Raw genomic sequence first — 27,276 nt, 5'->3', positions numbered from 1 at the left:
CGTATCTTTGTGCGGAGCTCCGGCTTCTCGATGTTTGGAGGGTCCTTCATCCGACAGAAAGGGACTATACCCATGTCTCTAGGGCTCACTCCACTATGTCTAGAATAGACTATATCCTGGTCTCCGAATCCTTGTTCACAAGGGTGAACCAAGCGAAAATTGGGCCGATAGAGATCTCGGACCATGCGTTAATTTGGATTGAAATCAGTAGGGGCCAGGAGGCCACATCGACGAGATTATGGCGCTTTCCTAGCCATATGGCGGGAGACAGGAAATTCCAAGACTTTTTGCAGGAAAAGTGGAGGGAGTACGTACATCATAATGAGGCACATAAAAGCGATCCTAGCTTGTTCTGGGAAGCCAGTAAGGCAGTAATGAGGGGGGAAATCACGTCATATATGATTGCATTAGCTAAAGCCAGGACAAAAAGGATATTAAGTCTGGAAAGGAAGGTGCAAGGGGCCAAAGCCCAGCTAGCCCGATTGCAGACACCAGCAGCTAGGCAGGAGTACACCGACACATTACACACCTTGAATGCCCTCCTTCATGAGCGAGCGCAACAAGTGTTGCGGAAGAGCGCCCATACCCTATTTCGATTCGGGAATAAATCGGGTCGATTACTTGCGACGTTGGTAAAGGTGGCCCGAGGGAAAACTGTTATAGATAAGTTAAGGGATGGCACGGGTAAGCCCCTGCAAGCCGGTCGGGATGTGTGTGCTGCATTTCGGAAATTTTATGAGCAGCTTTACACTGAGGATCGGCAGGGAGGGCGGCAACAGGAGGATGATTTTTTTAAAGGGCTTGAGCTGCCACAGATTTCAGAAGCTCAACTTACATATTTAAATAAACCAATTGAGCAGGCGGAACTCATTCAGGTCATTCGGAGTAGCAAACATCATAAGGCTCCGGGGCCCGATGGGTTCAGTGCCGAATACTATAAGAGTCTGTGTTATCAAGTGACAAGTGACTTACTTGCCTACTATCAGGAGGCCCAGAAAAAGGGGGCGTTTCCGGTGGGGGTTACAAAGGCTTATATAACGGTCTTGGAGAAGCCGGGAAAGGACCTCTCATCTCCCGCTTCCTATCGGCCGATCTCCCTCCTGAACTTTGAAGCAAAAATGTTTGCAAAAATTTTAGCAGACAGGATGAGTATTGTTTTCCCTTCTATCATTACTCAAAACCAAGTTGGGTTTGTCAAGGGGAGGTCTGTCAGTACAAATCTATCTAAATTGCTGATAGCCATGAAGGAATGTCGAGCGCAGGAGACAGAGGCGATGATTGTGGGATTCGACTCTGAAAAAGCGTTCGACAGAGTGTCCTGGGAGTATCTCTTTTCAGCACTGAGACGCTACGGTTTTCATGGCGACATTATACAAAACATAGCCTTACTCTATCAGAGGCCGCAGTCGGCTATTATAGCAAATGGTCAGGTTTCGGAGGATTTTGATATACTTCGAGGCACCAGGCAGGGATGTCCCCTGTCGCCTCTGCTGTATATCTTGTCTATTGACCCACTCCTTCGGAAAATAGAGGCGGATCCCTTAATTCAGGGGTTTACGTGGGGGGACAAGGAATTCAAGGTTTCTGCTTTTGCAGATGACGTACTGGTATTACTCACTGCCCCTCAAAGTTCATTAACGAGGGTCCTGCAACACCAAACCTTATTTGGGTCATTTGCTGGATTAAAAATTAATATCGAAAAATCAGAGGCGATGGATATTGGCGGAGATTTGCGGGGTCATTGGGTGGGGGTTTTCCCGTTACGGTGGGTACATACTGAGATGCGATATTTGGGTATTCAGTTACCGAGAGATGTGACTAAGGTGCATGACGCTAACATTACCCCTCTGCTTAAGAATATGGAACGTAAATTGCAGAACTGGGCTGGCTTTCCATTGTCCCTGACAGGCAAAGTTTTCCTGTTAAAGATGATGGAGTTGCCTCGATGGCTCTATATCATGCAACATATCCCACTGTGGTTAACGACGATAGAAATACGTCGGATTGATAGTCTGGTGAGAAAGTATCTTTGGGGGGGCAGGGCTGCGCAAGTCTCTCTGCAGACACTACAAATGACTAAATCCCAGGGAGGCCTGGGATGCCCCAACTGGAGACACTACAATTTGGCTTGTATGTTACGACATATCCAAGATTGGATAGATGGCACGGGGAAATTTACACCACTAGACTTTCTAAAATCTGGTCTCCGCCCCTATAGCCCTGAAAATATTATGCAGATCCCTTATTCGAAACTCCCAGCCGTTTGCAAACACCATTTATTATTTCAATCTGGACGGAAGGCCTGGGGCTTCTTATGTCTCCGAGTGCTCCATTTGGAGAATTGCGTCACCCCATTTTTAACTCTGGGAGGAAATCCATTATTTGAGGTGGGCGTGGATAGCCCAGTCTTTCAGAGATGGAGCACGCAAGGTCTACACAGTGTTTCCCAATTCTATGACTCCAAAACGGGAGTCCTTAGAAGCTTTGGTGATTTACAAGCCCTGTATAAATTAGCTACCCATGACTTTTTTGCTTATTTACAGGCGAGACATTATTTGATACAAATATTTGGCTCCCAGCCATTAGACCCCACATGGGAAGGACTGAGGGATTTTTTTAGTCCTAATAGCAGGAGAGGAAATTCCTGCTCCGGGTTTTCTAAAGTGTTGAAGGAGAGGCCGGATTGCACTGCCCTCAGGTCTATCCAGAATAAGTGGGTTATCCAGGCGGATATCTACTTAGCTTTGGAGGATATTGTACATGCTTTAAATAGTTGCTACGTTCTCTCTGAAAATGTGGGGATTAGGGAGACTGGATTTAAGTTAATGCATTGTATGTATATGCCTATAACTAGGTTGTATGCGGCAAAACTATGTGAATCTGATATGTGTTTGAAATGCCTGAAAGAGAAAGGGACTTATTTCCACAGCCTATGGGAATGTGAACAGATGATCCTTTTCTGGGACGAAGTCTTAGCGGACCTGAGTCGGATTGTGTCGGTGCGCTTATTGCGAGATCCTAAACTATGCTTAATGCGTCTCTTTCCGCTGCAACTGCAGTCGTTAGAGGTCCATGACCAATTGTTCCTGGGTAAGGCATTGCTTATCGCTGTGCAGACGATTATGGCTGAATGGATTACAAACGTCAGACCATGCAAGGGTCAGTGGCATTCAAGATTAATAACTTTATTGCAACATGAATATTCAACAGCCAGGGCACAAGCGCCGACTCAACGTGCTCAATGCTACTCTATTTGGGACAAGTTTTGGAGGACACTGCCGCCTTTCAAGAGAGACCTTCTATCCAGATATACGGACTGTGAACCTACCATTGATATGAGGGTTAACCCCTAGCTCCGGCAGGGGGAAGGATGGATCCTGACAGGGTGGGGAGGGGGGGGGGGGGGGTGGGGATCTGGGAGTGGGAGTTCTGTACTTCTTATTGTTCTTGTTCATATTTTATTAATGCTGTTGTTCATTACATTGAAAAAATCAATAAAGATATGATGACAAAAAAAAAATGTGAGGCTATAAAGAGGAGGCAATTTGGCCTCCACTATCCATGTGCCCGAAAGAACACAAATATCTTAACTTGATCTAAGGTTTATTCCTCCATGGCAATGAACGATAAATCCTTCAACTTGAAATACTTTTACCCATCTGTTGTGGCCATCATAATAAGCACTCCTGGTACACAAACGACCTTCTTTGCCTTATATTTAATCAACAGCCAGTGTCAAACCTTTTTTTTTCTTTATGCACTTTAAAATACATCTTAATGATGTACGAGGCAGTGTTCCCCGACATGGGTCCGTGTTTCGAGTGTCTGCATCAGGGCAATCAAACTTTGTTATAGCCACATCTTCTTTAAATTATATTAAATATAAAATAATAAAGACATAGTAGTCACTTAATATTTTTCAAAAAGCATAGAAGTACCTACTATTTCTTCAAACCAAATGCACAGGCAATGTTTACTTCTACAACTATCAACAGCTACTAGCAAATAACAGACTCCAGAGTTTTCCAGCGTTGCCTTTTTTTGCAATAACGTCTTTTTGGCACCAAGTGAAAACCAGAAGCTTCCACAAAATGTATCCGGTAATCACATTTATATTGAGGGTATCTGAGCGAGACTTTTTCAGATTACAGAGTACCATTCTATTTTGAGATTTAATCCTTGAGGGGTCACTGTGTCTAAATGATAGATCCAAAACTGTTCCCTCAAATTTAGATGTGTAATGTGGCTGCCTTTTTTTAGTCTCATCAATTTGTTCTAAAATATCCCACCTGAAATCTTTAAATTGGTGATTGAGCTCCAAACAGTGAGATACTATCGGATAATAGTACTCAATGGTTTTCGCAATGTGAGAATATTGCAATACGTACTACTACAGATGTACTAGTTGGCTCTTTTTTTTTTTTTAATCTATCAGCAGCCATATCCTTTCTGCATGTAACGCCCTTTTATTGGATAACCCCGTTCAAGCAATCGAGCACTCAGATCATATGCATGTGTTACGAAATCTTCTCTCTTGTATGTCGTAATCATAAGAATTGTCCAATTGGAAAGTTAGCCCTTAGGGAAACAGGATGGAAACTAGAATAATGTAAAAGATTTTCTCTCGATCATCTTTCAGTACAACGATGTTTCCAATCTGTTTCCTTCCTTTGATATACAAATGTCCTAGAATGCTATTTTTTCATTATTACATTCCATAGCAAATTGCACATTTTTATCTTGTAAATTAAGCCACAAAATGAATTCTAGCAAGTGATTCTTAGAAACTGTCCATAAGGAAAAAAACGTCATCAATATATCTATGCCATATGGTTATGTATTTGAAAAATTCTAATGTGTACATGAACTCAAAATGTGCCATGTAAAGGTTGGCAATACTTGGGAGTCATTGTAGTACCCATTGAGGTACTATGCTGTTCCAAATAAAAACTATCTAAAGCAAAGAAATAGTTCTGTCATAAGGCTAGCTGAGCCATATGTACAATGAAGCTAGACTGTATCTGATGGGGGCGTGGACGAGCTTCTATTGTACTTTTATCTATACTCAGGGCTGCTGCTTGAGGGATGTTAGTGCACAATGACTTAATGTCTACAGACATCAAAAGAGCAGCTTCCGACTATAACCTGATCATATCCAATACAGTAAGTATATGTTTAGCGTCCTTAACATAAGACTGTATTTTTGGCACTTTGTTCTTCAAAATACATCTACAAATTATGACAGTGGTTCTAAAATAGAGCCAATAGATGCCACTATAGGGTGTCCAGGTGGATTATGATAGATAAAGAACTAGGTGGCACTGATAGATAATGAAGAATCAGCTAGTATATCTGTAGCGTGCGTGTTGCAATATTCTCATGTGGCAAAAACCATTGTGTATATTATCTTTAAGCACTGGCGAGTTTTGACACTGAACGCAGTATTTAAGATTGTACAAAAGAAAGGAACAAACATCAATGACTTAGTCGTTCACTCTCTTCTCCCTGCAGAGACATCTCCACAAACAATATCAATCATGGGACAGCAACAGTGCAGTAACTATAATTTTTGTGCACAAGCTAAAACAGGCATTCAGTGGACTGATCCAACTTCTGGGAAAACAAACAATTAAATTGTTTGAAATACTAATTGTCTTTCGCCATATGTGGTTTACTTTTTACAATGCCCGTGAGATAAAAATTTACATCAGACGCACAAAATGCACCATTAAAGTCCGCTTCACTGGGCATAAGAGTTGCATCAACACTAGCAAAGTTCAAGGTCCGATAGTATCTCACTGTTTGGGGCTCAATCACCAATTTAAAGATTTCAGGTGGGATATTTTAGAACAAATTGATGAGACTAAGAAAAGCAGCCACATTACACGTCTAAATTTGAGGGAACAGTTTTGGATCTATCATTTAGACACAGTGACCCCTCAAGGATTAAATCTCAAAATAGAATGGTACTCTGTAATCTGAAAAAGTATCACTCAGATGCCCTCAATATAAATGTGATTACCGGATACCTTTTGTGGAATCTTCCAGTTTTCACTTTGGCGTCAAAAAGACATTGTCGCGAAAGAAGGTAACGCTGGAAAACTCTAGAGTCTTATTTGCTAGTAGCTGTTGATAATTGTAGAAGTGAACATTGCTTGTGCATTTGGTTTGAAGAAATAAGTACTTCTATGCTTTTTGAAAAATATTAATTGACTGCTACGTCTTTATTATTTTAGTAACAACTTTACATTTAAAATAATTTACAAGAAGATGTGGCAATAGCAGAGTATGATTGCCCTAATGCAGACACTCGAAACACAGACCCATGTCGGGGAACACCGCTTCTTACATCATTAAGATAAATGTATTTTAAAGTGCATAAAGAAAAAAAAAAGATTTTGACACTGGCTGATGATTAAATATAAGGCAGAGAAGGTAGTTTGTGTACTGGGAGTGCTTATTAAGATGACCACAATAGATGGGTAAAAGTATTTCAAGTTGAAGAATTGATCGTTCATTGTTTTGTTCAAGCGGCCTTCTGATCGTGCACCACGGTGTTGTTATTCCTCCATGATACATCTGGGTGTCCAACCATCCGTGGGGACTATATGTCCCTTTGGAAGGCCATCACCTCCAAGCACGAGGCAAGCCTTCCTCAAAGGAAAGGAAGTTTAAGAATGAAAGTGAACGGGAGAAACCGAAGAGGAAACACTTTTTTCATGGAAAGGATGGTGAATCTGTGGAACCATTGGAAGTGGAGGAGACAAAAAGAGAGAGAGTGTCAAGATTTCAAGAAAGTATTCGACAAGCGCGGAGATTTCTAGGGGTGAGGAATAGAACTGAAATGCCAAGGACTGATTAAAGTCTGCCGTAAATAAGATGGGAGCTAGAGAAGGGCAGACTGGATGGCCTTAATGACATGTTCTGTGTTACACTAGTATATAATAGTTCTATATCACCACTGCCATTCTAGGAGTTCCTGGAAAATGAGCCACAATGCTCTACTCTACATGAATGACTGTTTTATTGTGTGCAAAGTAGACTGTCAGTTTGGTTATCTAAAGTAAGCCACAAAATACCGCATGCGCTATTATACAGCACTTACTTACTTTGTATGCAGCCAGGGACAGTAAAATGCACCGTAAAAGGGTACCACTGCTCAATCATCAATGTCACCAAAATTGTCTCCCTGGAAGTATCTTTTAATTAAAAGATTATCAGTACTGCTAGCAGTTTGTTTAAAGGCTCGCTCTTGAGATTGATGACATGGGAGTGACTTGACATTTGTTTATGATTACACTGCAACAACGAAGATCTGTAAACTGGAGCAACAGACATGGTGGCAAAGGATGGGTCCATCCTGGTATTTTAATTTGCATAATTTTGCTGCTGCACCACAGAGGAAAACAAAGATAAAATAAAACCTTAAAACATTGGAATAGTATGATTTTTCTTGAAATGTGCATAAAAATATGCATTAAAAAATACTTTTAAATATAATTTATAGGCATGGCGCTTAAGGGGGATAATTTTAAAAATCTGTGCATAGAGTTAAAGTCTGCAAAAAGAAAGTACTTGCAGACTTTGCCCGAATTTTCAAAGTGGACTGATGCTTGAAAATCTGCTTTGACAATCAGGCCAGGTTTGCACACTTAATTTACACCTGCTCTGGAGGTGTACCTGTACATTTACACAGGTACTTCTGAAAACTGAAAAGTACACATGCAAATTACTTCCCCACCCCCCTCCTAGAACACTTCTTTTTGTGCATACAACTCCCCCACAATTTTCAAAAGTAGGTGTATTACGTGCAAAAATCCATTTGAAGTCAGGCCCTTAATGACTAGAATACTTCTGCAAATGTTTTACCATCATCTCCCCTGCAGACAAAAATACAAAATTTATAATTTGCTAAAGCGAAGTGTCAGATCTCAGTTTTCTATAAGACCTGAAAAATGTAACCCCCCCCCCCCCCAAAAGAAAAAACTCTGCAAACTTTTCTGGGTACTCCATAGTTTTTTCTGTTTCTAGTCCAACTAAGATACTGAACGGGAACATTCTAGCTCTGCTATTCCTGGAAAACGATCAGTAATGCAGTCTCATACCATCAGCTTCACAGAAGTTGTCTGCAGAATCATCATGGTTAGCCCACTGAAGGAAAGCTTGCTGGGTCTCCTCACTTTTAAAAAAAAAAAAAAAAATCCCAGAACTTCTGTTATTATTTTATATCAAAAAACAAACCTGCAAAAATATTTACAGGAAAAGAAAAATACCTCAAAGATTCATCAACTGCTCCAAGCCTCTCAGCCTTTTCACACTCCTCCAATTCACCAGGAAAACTATTTCCTTCTTCTGAGTACTAGAATGCAAAACCAAATCCATTTCTTATGTTCAATAATACTGTATATATGTATTGTGATTTGCGTTATTTTTTTTACTTTATTGCTGTGTCTTCTTAATTGAAATTTTTTTTTTTATTTGCATCCCATTCTTGGTTGGTATGTTTTTTGCACACTGCTTTGAAAAAATAAATGATCTATATTAGCAGTAAATGATCTATATTAGCAGCATGAAACCTCTGATATAATTTCATTCCAGAAGCCAATAAAGACCTGATGTGAAACGTGCTGCTGAAACACAAAATTGGCTTTTGGGGGCAATTCTGAACAGTTTATGCACGTAAATGGCTGTTACAAAATCAGCTGGTACTCTGCACATGAACGTACCCACTTAACCCGGTTTCACATGTACTTTCATTCAAACGGAGGAGTTCCCAGATGGCAAAAAGGAAGAGGGCGACACTTACACAGGTAATTTTGATTTTAAAATGTATGCACAGAAGTGTACGCATTCAGGCTACGCCCTCCGAAGAGGAGGTGCCCAGCCCATTACCTGTCAGTTTTTGAAGCCAACTTACATGCATGTTTGCTTTTGAAATCCTTGTTAAAAGTCTGTGTGTGCAGTGGACACGCGACTTAACACTGCGGGCGCTTTGAAAATTGCCCTCTTTATGTATCCAAAAAGTTATCTTTTGCCTATCAGCTATTTAGATGTGGTCTGTGTGATGTAAGGTCCAATCAGACAAACATGTTTGCCTCGCAGGCACACAAGCAATGCGATGAACTCTACAAAAATGTTTGCTGAAAAAAGTCACACACACCCCCGGGGCCTGCAACATGTAGCACATCGAAATATTCTAACCAAAATATTTTTCCACCAGTGTGACCTTCAGCAAGGCCCTTAACCTCCTCTGCGCCCAGTCCGCAAGCTCCTTGTGTACATTTGCAATGCTATATAAGATGTTATTACTGCTGTCCATCTTATGCTCACCAGTTTGTATTTTCAAAAACAAGCCCCGTTAACGCATGCGAAAACGTGTTTAATGCATGCGATCGCACCATATCGTATGGTGCAATGCAAATTCAGAAAATAGGAGGAGTTAGGGGCGGAGAGTGGGCTGGTTTAGCCTGTCTGCGAAGCGTGCGGTAAGGTTTCATTGCCCTTTGCGATGTCTCCCGTAAGGCCTATTTCAGGTGGGCCTACCATAGGGATACAAATACCTACCTATGGGAATGACATGATGGCTGGTCTGTCTCTCTCCCTCTCCCTCCCTCCCCTGGGACCATTAACAATGGTCACCCAGTGGTTGAATGCAGGAAATACAACAGGTCGGCACTTATTGCACAGGTAATTAGCGCAAATTGCGATAAATGCTATATTAGCATAAAACACGCCCCTTTTGCTATCTCATGCGGTACTTACCGCATTTTGATAAATCCAGGCCTAAGTTGGTACCTGAGGCAATGGAGGATAAAGTGACTTTGCCCAGGGTCACAAGGAGCGACAGTGGGACTCAAACCCTGGTCTCCTGGTTCATAGCCCATTGCTCTAACCACTAGGCTATTCCTCCACAAGGAGCCATTTTGTTTTTCACAGTATAAAGACTAACCTCTGCTTACCACATTATATATTCAAATGACATCAAAGCATCTTTAGGGAGACAGCAACTTTCATCAGCAATACCTGCGCCCTTACATAAAAGTTAATGTTCCCTGGCCTCGTAATGTAAAGGATTGGTCCCTAGTACATTTTTTTGGGAGAGGATTCTCACACAAGAAAAGCAATGCAAGCAGCTCTGTTAGCCCACATTTACACAATAACAAGAAACGTCTGCATGAAAAATTAGATTATAAAGCATCTACATGTTTCTAATGCATGGGAGCTTTACTATATATTTTTTTTAAAGCTGAATTCCACAGGGAAAACCTCCCCTTCTGCTACAAGATCCAACCAGCAAACCTCTGTACATATTAACAACTGCATGAGGATTACAGGTATGGGGTGTGTCAGTCAATCCTAGAATCATTTGCTGCATGCCCCTTTTGCCTTATATTTTTTCAGACCTTGAAGTCCAGTTGATAAGTAGTCATCAGGAGATGGGGAGGGGGCCCCAGCTTTATTCTCGTTTCTGATTTCCAAAACTCCTGAGAATATTAAGTCACGCCGAGTGCCTTCTCTTATACACAAACCTGACATCAGGCTGATTTAATCACTTTCATACCAGCAGAACACACTTTACGGCTGCTAGCGTCTGTCAGGATGGAAAAACCTAAGGATGGGAGAGCCGGACGCAGATTTTTCATGCCAATCATTGCCCTCATATTCACATCCATGGGTTTGACACTCTGTTTCCATAAAGGATATATCATTAACTCCAAACTTATGTGCGCCCATATTTCTAATGTAATATTTTGTTACAAAAGACAGGCAAACCCAGCTCCCTCCGTCGGTCTGCAGTCCAAGGAAAACACTATGCAAAGTCATTGCTATTTAGTTCTTAGCAAATGCCATTTCCCAGCAGTGGTTCAAGTTCATGCTGCTCTTTTCACTACCACCACCTGCATGTGGTGGAGGTTAAAAATAAGATACCCGGCTCAGCTTCAGTGGCAGCCTTCACCTTCCACTTTTTTCCCCAATGGGGAAAAGGGAGCAAGTTTAAAAAAAAAAAAAAAAAAGTTTCTTAATTGGTGATCTGGCAGAAAGTCACCACTGCCTGTAGGCCCATTTACCTTTCATGCCACAAAGTAATTTTTCTCCAAACGAATCATCCAACCCTCAGCAATGTATCATCAATGGCAACTAGTGGTGCAACATTTTTCTTCACCTTCCATCCTGCAGTGTTCTCTCCTTGGCAGCTGTCAAGTTTCAGGAGGCAAGAATTTCTCACCTTTCGCAGCCTGCTAACCTTCAGTGAAACTTAGCAGGACGAAGCGAGAAACAGTCACATGTAAAGGTCCTACCGTAGCAAGGATCCTACTGGTCAGAAGGCCACTATCATCTACGTGTCACCTCCTCTTCCCTCCCTCGCTTCAGGGTTATACAGAAAACAGGCAACGAGTCTTCCTTACACTTAGGAGAATTCTGTGCAACTGCGCAACGCAGAATTTGATGCAAGAACCAGGAGCCAGCTGCATGGTCTCAAGTGGCCGGAAACAGGAAGCAATAGCATCAGCTGTGTGGGCCTGAAGGCAAAGGAGGCGGTAGCAGAGTTGGCCTTGCACAATAAGAAGCCTGCAGCAGCATCTGCCCATGCAGCCAGAAGGAGGAAGCAGCAATATCAGTCACACAGGCTCGAGACGGAGGCTGCAGGGGCCCGCTGGGTCTGGACAATGGGGAGGGGAGCAGTAGGGGGTTGAGAGAGAGAGCGCTGTGGGTCCAAGCTTGGGAGTGGTGGAGTAAGGAGCAGAAGGGAAAGCTGGTGCAGGTTGAGGTGGATGAAGGGCTCAAGTCGGAGGGGCAGGGGGAGAAAAGAATGGAGTCTGGGGAAGGTGAAAGAGCTGGGTAGGTGCGAGTCGAACCCAGGAGAGGGAGATTGTGAGCTAGCAGGTCAAGCCTAGGGGATGAGGGGAGAGAAATGCCAGGCCTTATAACAGAGAAATTCTGCAAAAGTAAATGTTTTTAAAACTCTTTGCTTAATAATTTTCCATATTGCATTTGAAATAAGTTACTCAATTCTCCCAGGAGCAACTACTGCAAATCACATTACATGATAGACAAGATGAGCTCTTTAGTAGGTGCTGGTGGTGAAAATAAGATTTTATTCCCCATCACTTCTGAAGTTACTGTCAGAAGTGCAATCACACCGCTGTTCCTACGTATCAGCCATCATTGATGTGTAATTGTTCCAATATTTCCTATCTATTTGGCTTTTTCTCTGGAACATTTTCCCCCACTGAACAAGTGATGTCTTCTATAGTTATTTCTGAAAAGAAATATTCACTGGGAATATATACTGATCACATACCTTATAGGCAGCAGATTTAATGCCATCTGGAACCTCATTCTGAAAAAGAAAACAATTTTATTGGACATCAGTGATAAAATGACAGGGAGCAGGTCTCAGGGGAGCTGTGTAATTACTGTGCACACACATTTCCAGGCTGTTCTCAATGGAAAATTAAAAGTTAAAAAAACTTTCTAAATCAATTAATAATTGCAGTTAGAAATGAGTATGGAGAAGATTGTTAATAAAACCGCATAACCACAGGAACATGGCTACACTGGATTATGGCTCATGCCGCAACTTCCAGCATGTCCAACTGTGCAAGTTTAAATCATTTATTACTCTTAAAATGAATTTAAAACAAAACATTAAGTAAAAGATAGATCAATTTACTATTTTAAATTTAAAAATAATCAAATTACTGCCTCCGTTAACTTAATATGCACAACTGCTTACTATAAAAGTTTATTGCTGGGATTATTTTTGAAAAATCTTTTTACAGTTACTATGAGGTCAAGGCAATAAAACTCATTCCAAAACAAGTTAGCATGGGCTTGCAAACAAATATTTATCATGCGCATTAAAAAGCCACTTGACAAGTGATGCAAAAAGCCTTTTATAGCATGGGCACAGTTAAAAAAAAAAAAAAAAAGTCCAACAGCATATTCTTGTGCATGGACATCCCAAAATGTACTGATTAAATAGCATGAGCATTTTACTTACTAAGGGGAAGGTAATTAATGGGTATGCTAAACTGAGCATGTTCAGTTCCCTCTTGACTCCTCTTGTAGGCATCCAAGTGTACACAACTAAGCCTGGCACATGGGACTTGCTTGTCAATGAAGAGGGAAAAAATGGGAGACCTAATGAACTCCAAGTTAGGAGGTCAAAAGGACAGCAGAGAACGCCATGATAGCAGAAACGGACATGTTTAGAACCATCTGTCTTCTTGTCAGTAAGGAAAGAATGATGTATGAGGACTTGGTTAGGGACAAAAGGAAGCAATCAAAAAAGAACCCCAGGAAGAAATAAGACCACTTTGACTCAGAAGGGCACATTTACACCTTTATGACCAACTTATAGTGTAGGCACTGCAATGGCTGCACCACACAATCTGCTACTGCCTCAAAGCTCACAGAACTGAGCTCTGCACTCAAACTAAGACAAGTGGTCGGCTCAACAAACCTTTTGAGTCTCGTACTGCAGTTCGGCCTCAAGCCCCTGAGAGGATAATGTTTAAACACAACCCGAGAAGGCCTATAATCTGCAGATACTTTTACCCACAGATTTTAGCCCAAACTTTCAATATGGACTCTTGTGCTCGTCTGCTTTGAACATTTGTGGGTTCACCTGGCATATGTGTGGGTAGATTTATGAACATACTTTTGAAAACTGAAAGTATGTGCAGAAGACCTTTCTCAACTACAACTCCATCTCCCACAACACTTACTTTAATGGTGAGTAAAAGTACATGTGAAATTGTGTTTCATGCATACTTTTACCAGCAGAACACCAGAGTTGATTTTCAAAGTGTGAAATTTGGTTTTACCTGTCAATTTCCTTTCTTTGAATCTTGCTACACCAGTTCAGAATAGTGGGTTAACTCCACCTACTAGCAGATGGAGATAGAAGACACACCCTTTTTCAGTGACATCACTTGGTATACAGGCTGGTGCTGCACCAGCAGCCAGTACTCTTGTCAAAACAATGGAAAATACCAACTGACCCTAAAACACAATTAACTAGAAATAAAGACTTCATAAACAGGAAGGAGAGAGGAAAACTCTGCCTGTTTGTCCCACTTAGAAGGCAAACTCTGTTCATCAGGAATCATGTTCCACATAATTCAGTGCAGCACTGTGCATGCCAAGCAGTGCCACAGGAGAGATAATCCGCACAGAAGCAACATCCTGATGGCATACTGCTGCCAAAGGCGTATTGCTGCCAAAGATAAAAATGCAGGCCCCAACTACCCGGGAGGTTCCTGGACTAATGAGGCAGGACTCAAGGAAAGGAAATTGACAGGTCAGACAAAATTTCACCTTCCTTATTCTGCTATACCAGTCCAGATTAGTGGGACATACCTGAGCCTTCATAGAGTCTATGAGAGCAAGTGGCTGCCTTACAGATATCCTTATAGTTTGGATTCTTTATCATGGGCTAATACGATGCTTTGTATTTATAACCTGTCCCACTCATTGCATTGATTACAATGAAGGCTCCTGGATGCCCCATCGGTAAAATTTTTAGACTGGCTGAAACATGAGAATGTGGGTTTCTGTGGCAGGACTTATGTTGTGGAACTCTCTCCTTGAAAGCCTGCTATTGATGTCTTGCACAAAAACTTAAACCTATGCTCAAGACATTTTTATTTCAACAGGCTTTTAACTCTTGCTCCTATTTATTTTTTTAGGATTGGATGATTTCTGTTTTTGCTATGTTTTGACTCATTTTAATCTGGTCATATGTCATTTTATTATATTATTTTATTTTTAACTTTTATTTATGTGAATATTTTATTATTATGCATGTTTTATTATGTAAGCCGCCTACAGCCTTGGCAACAAGCAGCATATAAATGCCTGAAATAATTATCATCATTATCATCCTCTGGAGCAGATTTTGTAGACTCTGCTCAAGAGGATAACCAACTCTCACAGAGTGATTATGAAGCACCTTTGGAACTTGCTCATCCTTCAAGAAAGATTGAGGGGAATCATCTGCTCGATTTACAAGAACAATGAGGATTCTGAAGCTGCCTCTCCCCCCTTGAGATCCAGTGAATAAAGGCCTATCAGTTAACAGATAGGGATTAGCCATGTTTTAAATACATGAAGAAGGTTCAAAGAACCTTTAATAAGGGGAGAGCCTTCCCTTACCACATTCCCCTTTATGGTACACTGAAAGAGAAACTGCCTGTTTAACTGAAGGCAAAACCAAACATGGATAAGAAGGAAGCACTAGTTAAAAGTGACCAACTCTGGGGAAAGTCTAGGAGGGATCACTGCCAATTAAGGTCCATAATTCTGGGTACAGACCACTAGGGTAATCACCTTTATGGAATATCCTTTGAGAACATATGAGTAAGCATTTCAAAAGGAGGAGACAAGAGTTTGAAGAACCAGTTTCCATTAGGGCACTTGAGCCCCAAGGGAAAAGCAAATATGATTAATACCAAACTCCCTGCATCTGAGGTCTGTACCATGAAACAGCTGCAATTGGGACCCCCGGGGAATTAAGAGCTCAGCCCTTGTCAAAAAATTCTCTGCAGGAAGGTCAGCATGGATGGGATGTCCACCCAGCAGGGTAAAACGGCCAGAGATTTGAAAGAAGCCTCCAGTAGAAAGTCACTGTTGAAGAATATTCTTCTCTGAGATAACACATTCCTCAAGGGTTAAGAACATAAGAATTTGCCATACTGGGTCAGACCAATGGTCAATCAAGCCCAGTATCCTGTCACCAACAGGTACCACCTGCAAGTACCCAAACATTAAGCAGATCCTATGCTACTGATGGCAGTGGCTATTCCCTAAGTCAACTTGATTAATAGCAGATAATGGACTTCTCCTCCAGGAACTTATCCAAACTTTTTTTTTAAACCCAGCTATGCTATCTTAATCATATCCTCTGGCAATTAATTCCAGAGCTTAATTATGCATTGAGTGAAAAATAAATTTCTCCGATTTGTTTTAAATATGTTACTTGCTAACTTCATAGAGTGCCTCCTAGCCCTTCTATTATCTGAAAGAGTTAATAACCAATTTACATTTACCCATTCTAGTCCTCTCATGATTTTCTAGACTGCTATCATATCCCCACTTATTCGTCTCTTCTTCAAGCTTATCAGCCATAACTTCTTTAGCTTTTCTTCATAAGGCAGCCATTTCATCCCCTTTATCATCATTTTGTTTGCCCTGTCTCTGAGCCTTTTCCAGTGCAACTATTCTTTTCTGAGATGCGGCAACCAGAATTACGCACAGTACTCAAAGGAGTACCATGGAGTGATACAGAAGAATTATGGCATTCTCCGTTTTATTCACCATTCCTTTCCTAATAATTCCTGACATTCTGTTTCCTCTTTGGACTGCTACAGCACACTGAGCCGATTTCAAAGTATTGTCTACCACAATGCCCAGATATTTTTCCTGGGTGGTAACCATCATGTAGCTACAGCAAGGGTTATTTTTCCCTATATGCATCACCTTGTACTTGTCCACTTTAAACGTCATCTGCCATTTGGAAGCCCAATCTTCCAGCCTCGCAAGATTCTCCTATAATTTATCACAATCCGCTTGTTATTTAACTACTCTGAATAATTTTGTGTCATCTGCAAATTTGATCACCTCCCTTCTTGTACCCCTTTCCAGATCATGTATAAATATATTAAAAAGCACAGGTCCCTGAGGCTTTTCCCACTGAGAAAACTGATCATTTAATCCTACTGTTTCTGACCTTTTAGCCAGCTTGCAAACCACAAAAGGACCTGGTTTCTTATCCCATGACTTTTTAATTTTCTTAGGAGTCTCTCATGGGTTAGGCTGATAAAACAAAAAAACAAAGCCGGTTGCTGGCTTATCAGGCTGTGTGAGCAATCAATGAACAATTTGTTTTCCCTTCTGGTGGCTGAAGAATCTGTCAGCCTTGAAAACTTGTAATTTGCCATCAGATTCAATTGTGGGGGATTCCCCTAATCTAATCTGTTCAGGAAAGCTTCCAGTCTGAGCTCACAGACTCTGGGGACCAACTTATTCTGGGTGAGAAGCCAGACCTCGTCCAACAAATAATCTGAAAAATGGAATACTTAATAAAGATGGGCCTCAAACCTTGAACCTGTTGCCCCGTCTTATGGTCCTCAGCCAATACAATGGCATCAATCCACAGGAAAAGCAAGAACAAGTTCCTTCTTTAGGAATAACCCCAAGGGAGAGGAGGGCCCCCCCCCCTTCAGAAGCAAACTTTCCTTATTCTTGGTTTTCCAAGGGACTTTCCTCCTAATGGCCCCAAGGAATGCGGTGGAGAAGGCCTCTTAGGAAGCAGAGGTTCACTAGCCAGCCTAGGGAGGAAGGGCACTAGGAGCCCTGCTTGGAAGAAGGTCCCTGGAAATGGGAAGAACAGTTCCACTAAGGCTCCTGGACTCTAACATTCAGGAACTAGCTCCTTTTTTTTTTTTTTTTGCCCACAGAAAATGTTTTAAGAGCCAGGATTGAGAAGGACCAAAATGCAAGGAGTCTGAGGCAGGAGCAAGTGTTACTTTTCACTCGGGGCCCGGAAACTTTCCCACAAGCACACTAGGAATACGAGAGTTAAACAGGTCCTCCCTGTATGGCTTAAACTGCGGGCCTTCAGAATGCCTTTAACATGATGCCCTCTGAAAATGCACTCAATGCAAAGCCTTTGCCTAACTCTGATGACCCTTGAACATTTCAGACAGCGTTGTTAGTAGAACTTCATCACTAGCAAGCCGCTCTGAGTACAGATAAGCTATCAAATGTTTTTCCTCTGCAATACCCTATCCCAGTTCTCTTTGTTTAATCCCATTTCGTTGGATCCAAGTTTTGTTCTCCCCTGTTTAATGTAATGCATCCTTTTGCAATGGTTGTTATAATGTAAACCGAGGTGATTTGTAACTTGTTACATGAATATCGGTATATATAAAAGTGACAAATAAATAAATAAATAATGCTGAACATGCGGTCTTGCTGGGTTCATACTGCCTATGCATATGTAAACAACCTCTCTGCTCACGGTCACCTGCTCAGACCCAAGGGCCTCTAACAGGTGTCAGTATGAGGAGGTGGGACCCCATGTGGCATGAGGTCCCCCAAATTGGTGACTGGCATTGCCAAGGTAGTAGGGTTGCCTGCTTTATTCTACTTTGTGCTGTGCGCAGGAAAATCCACAATTGAAAGCTCCAGCTCTCTTTGAACAGCCGCAGAGCCTGTCACAAAAAACGCTGCTGTCAGGCTGCAGGGATCCCCCCATGATTTCAGATCGCGGGAAAAAGAAACACAGGAAAATTAGCCATTTGAAGATTGAAAGTTTATCACTGATTAAACTGAGAGAGGCGTCAAGACTGCATTTCCCCTGAAGCAGGACCTGTTGGTTCGAAACACGATCATGTCGGGACTTGTGTTGCATTCAGCTCGGGACATTTTGAGATGAGTATTCTCTTAATATCCTCCACGGACATCCTCCTAACATCCTCCATGGACCTTCTCTTCCTAAGCTCAGATGCCTAAGCACTTTTTCTTCCGCTGCCTAAGCTATTTAATATATGTATATTAGTTTCATTAAATCTATGGTAACCCTCTGCTACCCTCCCCCCCCCCCCCCCCACCTTCCAACCCCCTTACAATCCCTCATTCCTACCCCCTCCCTCGGAATACCTTGTTACCCCAAAAAGCCAACTCTTATCAGTTCTTACCAGTTTTGACATGTTACTCCCCATGCTTAAGCTGTATCCAAGGGATAGGGCGCTCTCCATTGTTGGACCTATGCACTGGAACTCACTCCCAACCCACCTCAGACTTGAACCTTGCATCACCAAATTCAGAGCCCAGCTTAAAACCTGGCTATTCAAACGAGCCTTTCCCCAACACCCTTGATGAATATTGAATTGTGATGGATCATGACCTGAATTTGACTATGACCTTGTTCTTATGACATTATAGTTCAATTGTTGTTTGTTCCTATGCTTATCTGCTCTCCTTATGGTTTTTTGTACCCCTTACCCTTCCCCTGTTACTTGTAATTTCCGTTGCTTTTGTTCCATGTAAACCGAGGTGATGTTTCGACTAACATCGGTATAGAAGACTTTTTAAATAAATAAATAAATAAATATCCAAGTTTTTCTCTCCCCCTGTTCTATGTAAGACAACTTTGTCACTGTTTTTTATGGTTGCAATGTAAACCGGAGTGATAATTATTTATTTATTTATTTATTTATTTATTGGTTTTTATATACCGCCGCTCATCAAAGATATCACGTCGGTGTACATAGAACAAAAATACGCAGTTGCGTGTACATATAACAGTATAATAATAGCTGAATTCCACTATACATTAAAACAGTAAAATACGGTTTCAAGAACAACTTATTTAGCTAATAATAGATAATAAAATAGAGTAAAAATAACTGTGATAGCACAACTTTATCTAGTATCAAGGCAAAAACTGGAGGAAAGAGTGGGGTGGGGAGCAAAATGGAACGGGAAGGAAAGAGAAAGGGTCAGGAAGGAACGGTTTATATACAGAGGGCGAGATCAATGGTTATAAGAAGATAACAAAAGTACTAGGAGTGAACAGAAGAGGGCATAGATAAACTAAAGTTGAGAGTAATAGTTTAGGGAAAAGATGGAAAGGTTGACAGACTAAGAAAGGGAGTAATAAGAATAACTCTGTTATTTGAACTTTGGTATAGAAAAGTTATAAATAATGTGATTTGTTCGGGACTTTCACTTAATTTTTGCCAATGAAAAGTGTGCGCCTATGATTTTTGACATAAGAAGTTGAAGTTGCATTTTGCAGTTTGTCAGCATTTTAATGAAAATTCAAAACATAAAAAAAACTATTCACAAAAAATGATATTTAAAATAAAGTAAAGTGACCCTTCACCAAATTTTCTGAGTTTGATTGATACACAAACTCTGTGAGTGTGGGTCCTACATTTAATGATATATTCATAGCTTTTTTATGTTGAATATGGCTATTTAAAATGATATAAAGGATAGACCAGTTAAACCAATTGAATATTGTTTGTGTTGCCACTTGGAGGTTTTCTGGAATACATATTGTTTTGGGCAGTGTTTGTGAGAGAAATTAGGAAAACCAGTCTGATGCAGGTATGAAACAGGGTTCAGGTTAGAGAGTGAACAGCGTGGGGGGCGAGCAGACCATGTTATTTACCAAGCACACGTTAAACTCTCATTTTCAAGCAGCCATATGCAAATTTTAGCATGCTCTTAACATCATTCTGGACCCCTCTATCTTGCAGGATACAGTCTTCCTGCACCGCATGCACAATAAAGTTAATTGCATAGGCCCCTATATTTGTAATTAGGAAGTCCTTTCTAGGTAAGTATAAAGTGGTAGGTAGGTAGTTATTCAGTCTCTGGACTGTTAATCAAAATGTGTTAAGGCTTAAACAGCGAGTGAATTCCTCTTATTTATATGACATCTGCTCATATTGAACAAGCCAGTCTGAAGGCCTGCAAAATCTTAACTAAAAATCCACTCACTGCAACAAATTTGTCTAGGATTGTCCTGTCTTTTAAAACTTCTAAAATGGTTTATTGCTTGGATGAGGAATGCACAGATCAGAAGATGCAGACATAGGAAGAAATGCTCTTTATGGATTTAGTTGGTCATGGTCCATCTTGTGGCACTTTCAGCTCAGCCACACACAGGATTACCCACCATCCTGATGAAGTCAACATGTACGAGGGCTCAGGTGGCTGCAACCCCAGCTAGCATGCATCATGAATGCACCTGCTGTTCCCATCTAGTCTCCCCCCTAAAAGCTAGAGGCAGTAATGCCGAGCTGCTGGGAGGGGAAGAGCTGCACACAGGGTTGGAAAATGGTTTCATTTAGGCCGCTAGTGACGCTGAGGAAGGATGTACAGTACACAGGCAGCCTATGCCGCAGTTCCATCTCAGAGTAGGAGAATTAGTGATGTTGCTTCAGAACTCGGATCTACATTGAGGAAAGTATGGTGTACCCCACACTCTGCTGCTCAGAGAGGTACACTCATTCCTCCCTTTTATACAGAAAAATTGTGACTTTTTTTTTTTTTTTTTTAAAGCAGAAGGTGCCAAGGAAATGAATTACAAATTCATGCAGGGGATAGTTGATATATTTTATTCTACTTAGTTTAGAGAAAGCACCACAGTAGAATATTAGCATATTTGCTATGATCAACACATATTTGCATTTTCAATATTGCAACATGGTTGTGTCAAGAGACTCATAAGTCCTGGTCAGAAGATGCACACTATGGGAGTCCTAACATGGCTCATTCACTGCAAAAACTATAAAATGGCAGTACCAGAAAAACATCATAACCCCAACAGAAATGCACTGAAGGAAGATGTGATCAACAAACAGCTCGATGCTAGAAAACCAGACAGAACAGTAAAGAAGAAAAAAACACTTTGCTAACAGAAGCGTCTGCACCAAGCAACTACTCTAAACTACATAAAGGGAGAGAGACGATCAACATGTACCAAGGGATGCAAACCAAGGGGCCGATGCAATATTTTCCACGGAAAGCGGGCACTGACTTTTCAGCGCCCGCAAGGGGAGTGCCATGCAATATGCAAATTAGGGGGTCGCGCTAGCAAGGAGGCGCTAGGGTCGCTTGCGCGACCTTAGCACCTCCTTGCTAACGCCACCCCACAGCAGCTGCCGGTTATGAAGACCGATGCCGGTAAACTCGGCGTCCGACAGCAGGTTAAACAGTACAGTCGTGTGAGCGCACTGTATTGCATCGGCCCCCAAGACCAGGAAAATGTGGAAGAAAAATACGGAAATTTCCCGAATTGTTTTCAGCAGCACAAGCTGGATTAAAAAGATCTTCCAAGCATATCTCAATATGCTGCCTGTATGAGCTCCAGGAAGAAGCTCTCTTTGGCATATTGCAAGTATTAAAAGCAGCGCTCGCAGTAAGTTTGAGAGATAGAAATCATACCCAATACCCTGGCTTAAGAGTGAGTTTCATTCCTGTTATGGTGTGCGTGAAGCAAAGCTGTTGGGAGACATTACACTATAAGATGGATCTGTAACTACAGTGGACACCGGAACCACGGTTTAAAACAAATTGGGGTAGATTTTCAAAGGGTTACGCGTGCGTAAGATACACGCGTAACCCTTTAAAAACCCCCCTGTGCACGCCGAGCCTATTTTGCATAGGCTCGGCGGCGTGCGCAAGCCCCGGGACGCGCGTATGTCCCAGGGCTTTGAAAAAGGGGTGGTCCGGGGGTGGGGCTGGGGGCGGTCCCGAGTCCTCTGGCACAGCGGCCCGGCCGGCAGGAGTAACTCCGTGGAATAAGGTAGGGGGGGGGAGGACCGAAAGAAAAGTTCCCTCCAAGGCCGCGCCAATTTCAGAGCGGCCTTGGAGGGAACGGGGAAAGCCGTTGAGGCTCCCCTCAGGCTCGGCGCGTGCAAGGTGCACAAGTGTCCACCCCCTTGAGCGCGCCGACCCCAGATGTTATAACATTCGCGCGGCAGCGCACACATGTTATTAAATCGGGTGTACATTTGTGCCCGCCGAGTAGCGCGCACAAATGTATCCCCACGTGTAAGATTTAAAATCTGGCCCATTATGTAATTATACTTAGGGTTTCTGATTTTAGGTGTTTATTTTCCATAGGATTAGGACTTCCTTGTGAGTACCCAAAATCTGTGTTTTTGTAGCACAGGTACTATTGTTGGGTACCTTTTCCAGCTGAATAAAATACGTACATTTATGCAGCTGAGGAGCCGTTAGCGTGGAAAAGGCACACAAACAAAGCGAAGGATCCAGGATAGGCAAAGGAGGGATGAGAGATTGTATTAGGAAGTGGTTTTTTTCTTGCATCGGATGGGGGGGGGGGGCATTTTATTGGGGTGGTTGTTTTATTGTATCCCGCCTTGAACGGAGGAAGGGCGGGAAACAAATGTTTTTAAATAAATGAATAAAACCAAAAACCAGAAGCCCCAATTATACTGTAAAAGAAAGCTGTACCCTCTCTGTACCATGCAATATTTAAAAAGCATGTCCTGGAGCCTAGCTTTGCAGAGCACATCTGAAGCCATTTGCATGCAGTCAAATTAACTCGGCAGAGCTCTTGCTGAGTTCAATGACCCTTACAGCTGCTATCTGATAACAGCCAAGCAACACGCATGGAAAGACTCAATGCTTTCACACTGGCATCTGAAAAAAATTCAAGAGTCCCAGCCAATATTTTGTTGCCACCAGTAGTACAACAAAACATAGTGGAGTGAATTTTTAAAGAGTTATGTGCGTAGGTAGCCTGTTCTCACTTACAGACTATTTTACAAGCATACTCATGTATTTTTGCTTTTGTGCACCCGTCTACACACATAAAACTGAGGTGGTCTAGGGCGGGGACAAGATTTACATATGCAAACTGCTATTTTATATGAGCCTTCCATGAGTACGTGTGGTTACATTCACACAATTTTACACCTGCTACCTACCTAACCCACCCCCCCGGCCCTATCTAAACCCCCCCCTTACCTTTGTCGGCAAAGTTACGCCTGCTCAAAGCAGGCGTAACTTTGTGCGCATCGGCCGGCTGCCCCGCTCCGTGGTCCGGTCCCAGGGGCTGTTCCGGAGGCCGCGGCCACGCCCCCGGAACGCCCCCGGGCCGAAACCACGCCCACGTCGCCGCCCCCAAAATGCCACGCCCCACCCCCTAAACGCCGCGTAATCCCGACACGCCCCCGACAGGAAGCCCCGGGACTTACACGCGTCCCGGTGGCCTATGCAAAATAGGCCACCGGCGCGCGCGGGCCTTTGAAAATCCGCCCCACAGTGTATAGAGGACGGTTCTGTTGTCAGTTATAGACTGGGTGAACTGGGAGGAGTTGAGGCTGAAGATCTAGGAGGGTCTCAATGGCCTGACCAAGGACTAGGTAGACGGGTGGAGGAATGGGAAAACCGGTAATTCGCACACATTTTTAAAACACACAAACCTATGTGCTTAAATCAGAGTTTTACATGAGCAAGTCATTTTTTTTGTACATATAACATACGAGTTTATGTTTATAAAACAGGTAGGAAGAGTACACGCGAGAAATACATTGAAATATTATCTTTCAATGCATTGCAGGTATTCACACATAAACATGGGTGTGTGTGCGTATGCCGGGGAACAGACATACACGTAATTTGTAACCTGTGGGTACCCGATATGTGCAGGTTATACATATACAGTACTATAGTAGTTCTTCACGTGGCCATATACACGAATATATGGGGCTGCATGGAGTTGTTTGAAGTGTTACCCTCTGTGACACAACTGTGTACTGACGGTCTACTGATAACATATTCTTATTATAAATGTCAGAGAAAATGCAGAGTTAAGATAGAGTTTAAAGAATAAGCCAATTTCTCTCTTGGCTTATTTTGTGCATATTTTTTGCTGGATTATACATACAAAGTTTAAAAAAATTTTTTTTTTTTTTTTAAAAGATAAAGAGTTTTTCATTCACTCTTACTGTTTGGCATGGCTTTACTACACAGTCTTTTATTCCACAGTGGCTGATGTCTTCCCAGAAAGGGCAGGTCTTCTTCAGGTTTACCTACAAGGATACAAAGGAATTATACCAGTAGTTCACAATGGGCCAAATTTTTAAACTTATGCGCGGGTGTAGATTTGTTCGCGCAACCCGGCGTGAACAAATCTACGCCCGATTTTATAACATGTGCGCACAGCCGCGCGCATGTTATAAAATCCAGGGTCGGCGCATGCAAGGGGGTGCACACTTGTGCATGCCGAGCCGAAGGGAAGCCCGATGGCTTTTCCTGTTCCCTCCAAGGCCGCTCCGAAATTGGAGCGGCCTTGGAGGGAACTTTTTTTGCGATCCCCCCCACCTTCCCCTATCTAACCTACCCCCCAGCCCTAACTAAATCCCCCCCGAAACACCCCCGAACCTCCACCACGCCCCCGGACTGCCCCCGGACCCACCCTCTTCCCACCCCTTTTCAAAGCCCCGGACATACAAGTGTCCCGGGGCTTGCGCGTGCCACCGAGCCTATGCCTACGTTTCTTCAGGAAAAACAGATGGGCCAATGCAATATCGGCGTGCGTTAAAGGGGCGCTCATGATTGAGTGCCCGCTTCCTAAACGCACGCCGATCCACCTCTCCGGGGCACCCAATGCTACATGCAAATGGGCTGCCAAGGTAAAAAAGGAGGCGCTAGGGAGAATTTCACTCCCCTACTGCCTCACTGGCAGCAAGCGCCAGGGAGAGGTGGCTGTCAGCCACTTAGGTAAAACGCTCAATTTTAGAGCATCTATTTTCCTAACCTGTGCATAGCCATGGGTTAGGAACACACGCTCGTTAACCGAGTGTCCGTTTTCCTAACCTGACTACCAGCACAGGTTTTTTTTTGTTTTTTTTATTTGGGGCATGTCTAGCTTTCTTTTTCCTCCGACTTAATATCGCCATGATATTAAGTCAGAGGAAGTACAGAAAAGCAGTATTTTCTGCTTTTCTGTACACCTTTTGGGCTCCTGAAGACTTAACACCAGCACTAGAGGGGGGAAATCGATAATAGCTTTATCAACATGCATTTGCATGTGATGAGCGCTATTAGCTATGCGCATGATAGGATGCACGTTTTGGATGCGCTAACCCCCGTCTTGCATCGGGGGATATGAACACGCATCCAAAACGCGTGTCCAATCGCGGGTTAACCGTTTAGCATCGGCCCAAGAGTGAGCAGTGGTATTTAATGTCAGCAATGCTTGCTAGCTTACATATGTTATGGAAGTGATCAGATATATTAGATTTCACACTGAACAACAACAAGGGTGCTTTAGATTGGATTTTTTAACAGAGATTTTGTCACCAGAAGTGTTCTTCTCAATGGGTAGCTCCCAAAAAGGCCTAAAAGAACCCAGTTCTCATTAACAATTACGGATGTGTATTTGTTTTTTTTATTTTTAGTGTGCACTAAAATGAACCAAAAAAGAAAATGGGGGGAAAAAAAAAGAGGGAATATTTACAGACTGCACATCTCTAATAACATTTACTACATAATAGGAACATATAAATTTTCATTACAAAAAGCAGTTGTACAACAATTTAAACTGGGCCTCTCTAACATTATTTGAAATTGAGCTTTGCATGAGCTCGCAGCATTAGTACAACAACAAGAGCGTAAAACTGTGGAGGCCTATCCAGGACTAAACTAACTCTATGCGGGGGGGTGGGGGGGGGGGGGAAGAGGATCCTATTTTTGCCTTCCAAAAAAGTATTTATGATTCACATGGGCCTACCCGGGTATATCTCCTGAATACATTAGAGATTTGTACAAGAATTTCTTTTATATCTATACTAGCAAAACCTGCCTGGCATTGCTCAGATTGCCTGGTCCATAACAGCTACAAATTTTAAAATTGATCAAAAGTGACAATAAATAAATATAGACACTTAGGGAACCTCTTTATAAACTACACTGACACTATATTAGATGTCCTCATTGCCCAACTGTAGACCGTGCTAAATAGCAATTGTTACAGAGCAAGATTAAAAGGCACCAGTTCCAGTACAGATCCCTGGAGCAGCACACTATTTACTCTCTTCTATTGAGAGAACCAATTACCGTATTTCCACGCATATAACCCGCGGGTAATGTGCGTTTTTACCTACCCCGCATGCCCCCCGCGGGGTATAAACGTGGGCGGGTTATCCAGAAAAAATTTTACAACCAATAAAGTTTCCCGACTCTGAATAGGCTGCAGCTGAGAGGAGTCCGTCCTATCCCTGCGCCCGGCCGCTTCCTGATTGGTCGCGTGTTAAATCTAGGCCGCAGGCGGGTGGGCGCTTGTTCCAGGCGGCGGCGGGGGCGGGTGGACGCGCGTTAGTTCGAGACGGCCGGCGGGTGGTCGCGTGTTAAATCTAGGCCGGGTCGCACAGGCGCGCATTCATTCACTGCCGGTGGGGGCAGCCCCCACCGGCAGTGAATGAATGCGCGCCGAAAGCAGCTTGTTCCAGGCGGCGGTGGCGGGTGGACGCGCGTTAGTTCGAGGCGGGTGGTCGCGTGTTAAATCTAGGCCGGGTCGCTCAAGGCAATCTAGGCCGGGTCGCTCAAGGCAGTCACATGCCGTGACGTCACGGCATGTGACTGCCTTGAGCATCGAATCGCAGGGGTCGCATTCATTCATCCAGGCGGAGGAGCCGGCTGCTTTCGCCGCTACTGCCTTGAGCGCCGAAAGCAGCCGGCAGCGGCAGCTGAAAGCAGCCGGCTCCTCCGCCTGGATGA

At 42.8% G+C, this 27,276-nt stretch overlaps 1 protein-coding gene across 4 annotated transcripts in view; it reads right to left on the bottom strand.

The window, feature by feature from the left end:
- The window catches only part of ERO1A (endoplasmic reticulum oxidoreductase 1 alpha), a 76,872-nt gene that overhangs the window by 33,192 nt on the left and 16,404 nt on the right, over positions 1–27,276 (bottom strand). For 3 of the 4 annotated variants that reach the window (XM_029598318.1, XM_029598320.1, XM_029598317.1), the window contains exons 3-6: positions 24,504–24,587; positions 12,305–12,343; positions 8,274–8,359; positions 8,106–8,179 (exon numbers count right to left, since the gene is read on the bottom strand). In XM_029598318.1, coding sequence (XP_029454178.1) covers positions 8,106–8,179; positions 8,274–8,359; positions 12,305–12,343; positions 24,504–24,587 — 283 coding nt within the window. The remainder of the gene's footprint in view (positions 1–8,105; positions 8,180–8,273; positions 8,360–12,304; positions 12,344–24,503; positions 24,588–27,276) is intronic. The other variant, XM_029598321.1, reaches the window with a different exon arrangement.

Source organism: Rhinatrema bivittatum, chromosome 4 (assembly GCF_901001135.1).
Source record: "Rhinatrema bivittatum chromosome 4, aRhiBiv1.1, whole genome shotgun sequence".
NCBI lineage: Eukaryota > Metazoa > Chordata > Amphibia > Gymnophiona > Rhinatrematidae > Rhinatrema > Rhinatrema bivittatum.
The sequence above is the reverse complement of the archived record's forward strand: the minus strand, read 5'-3'. Positions and strand labels throughout refer to the sequence as shown.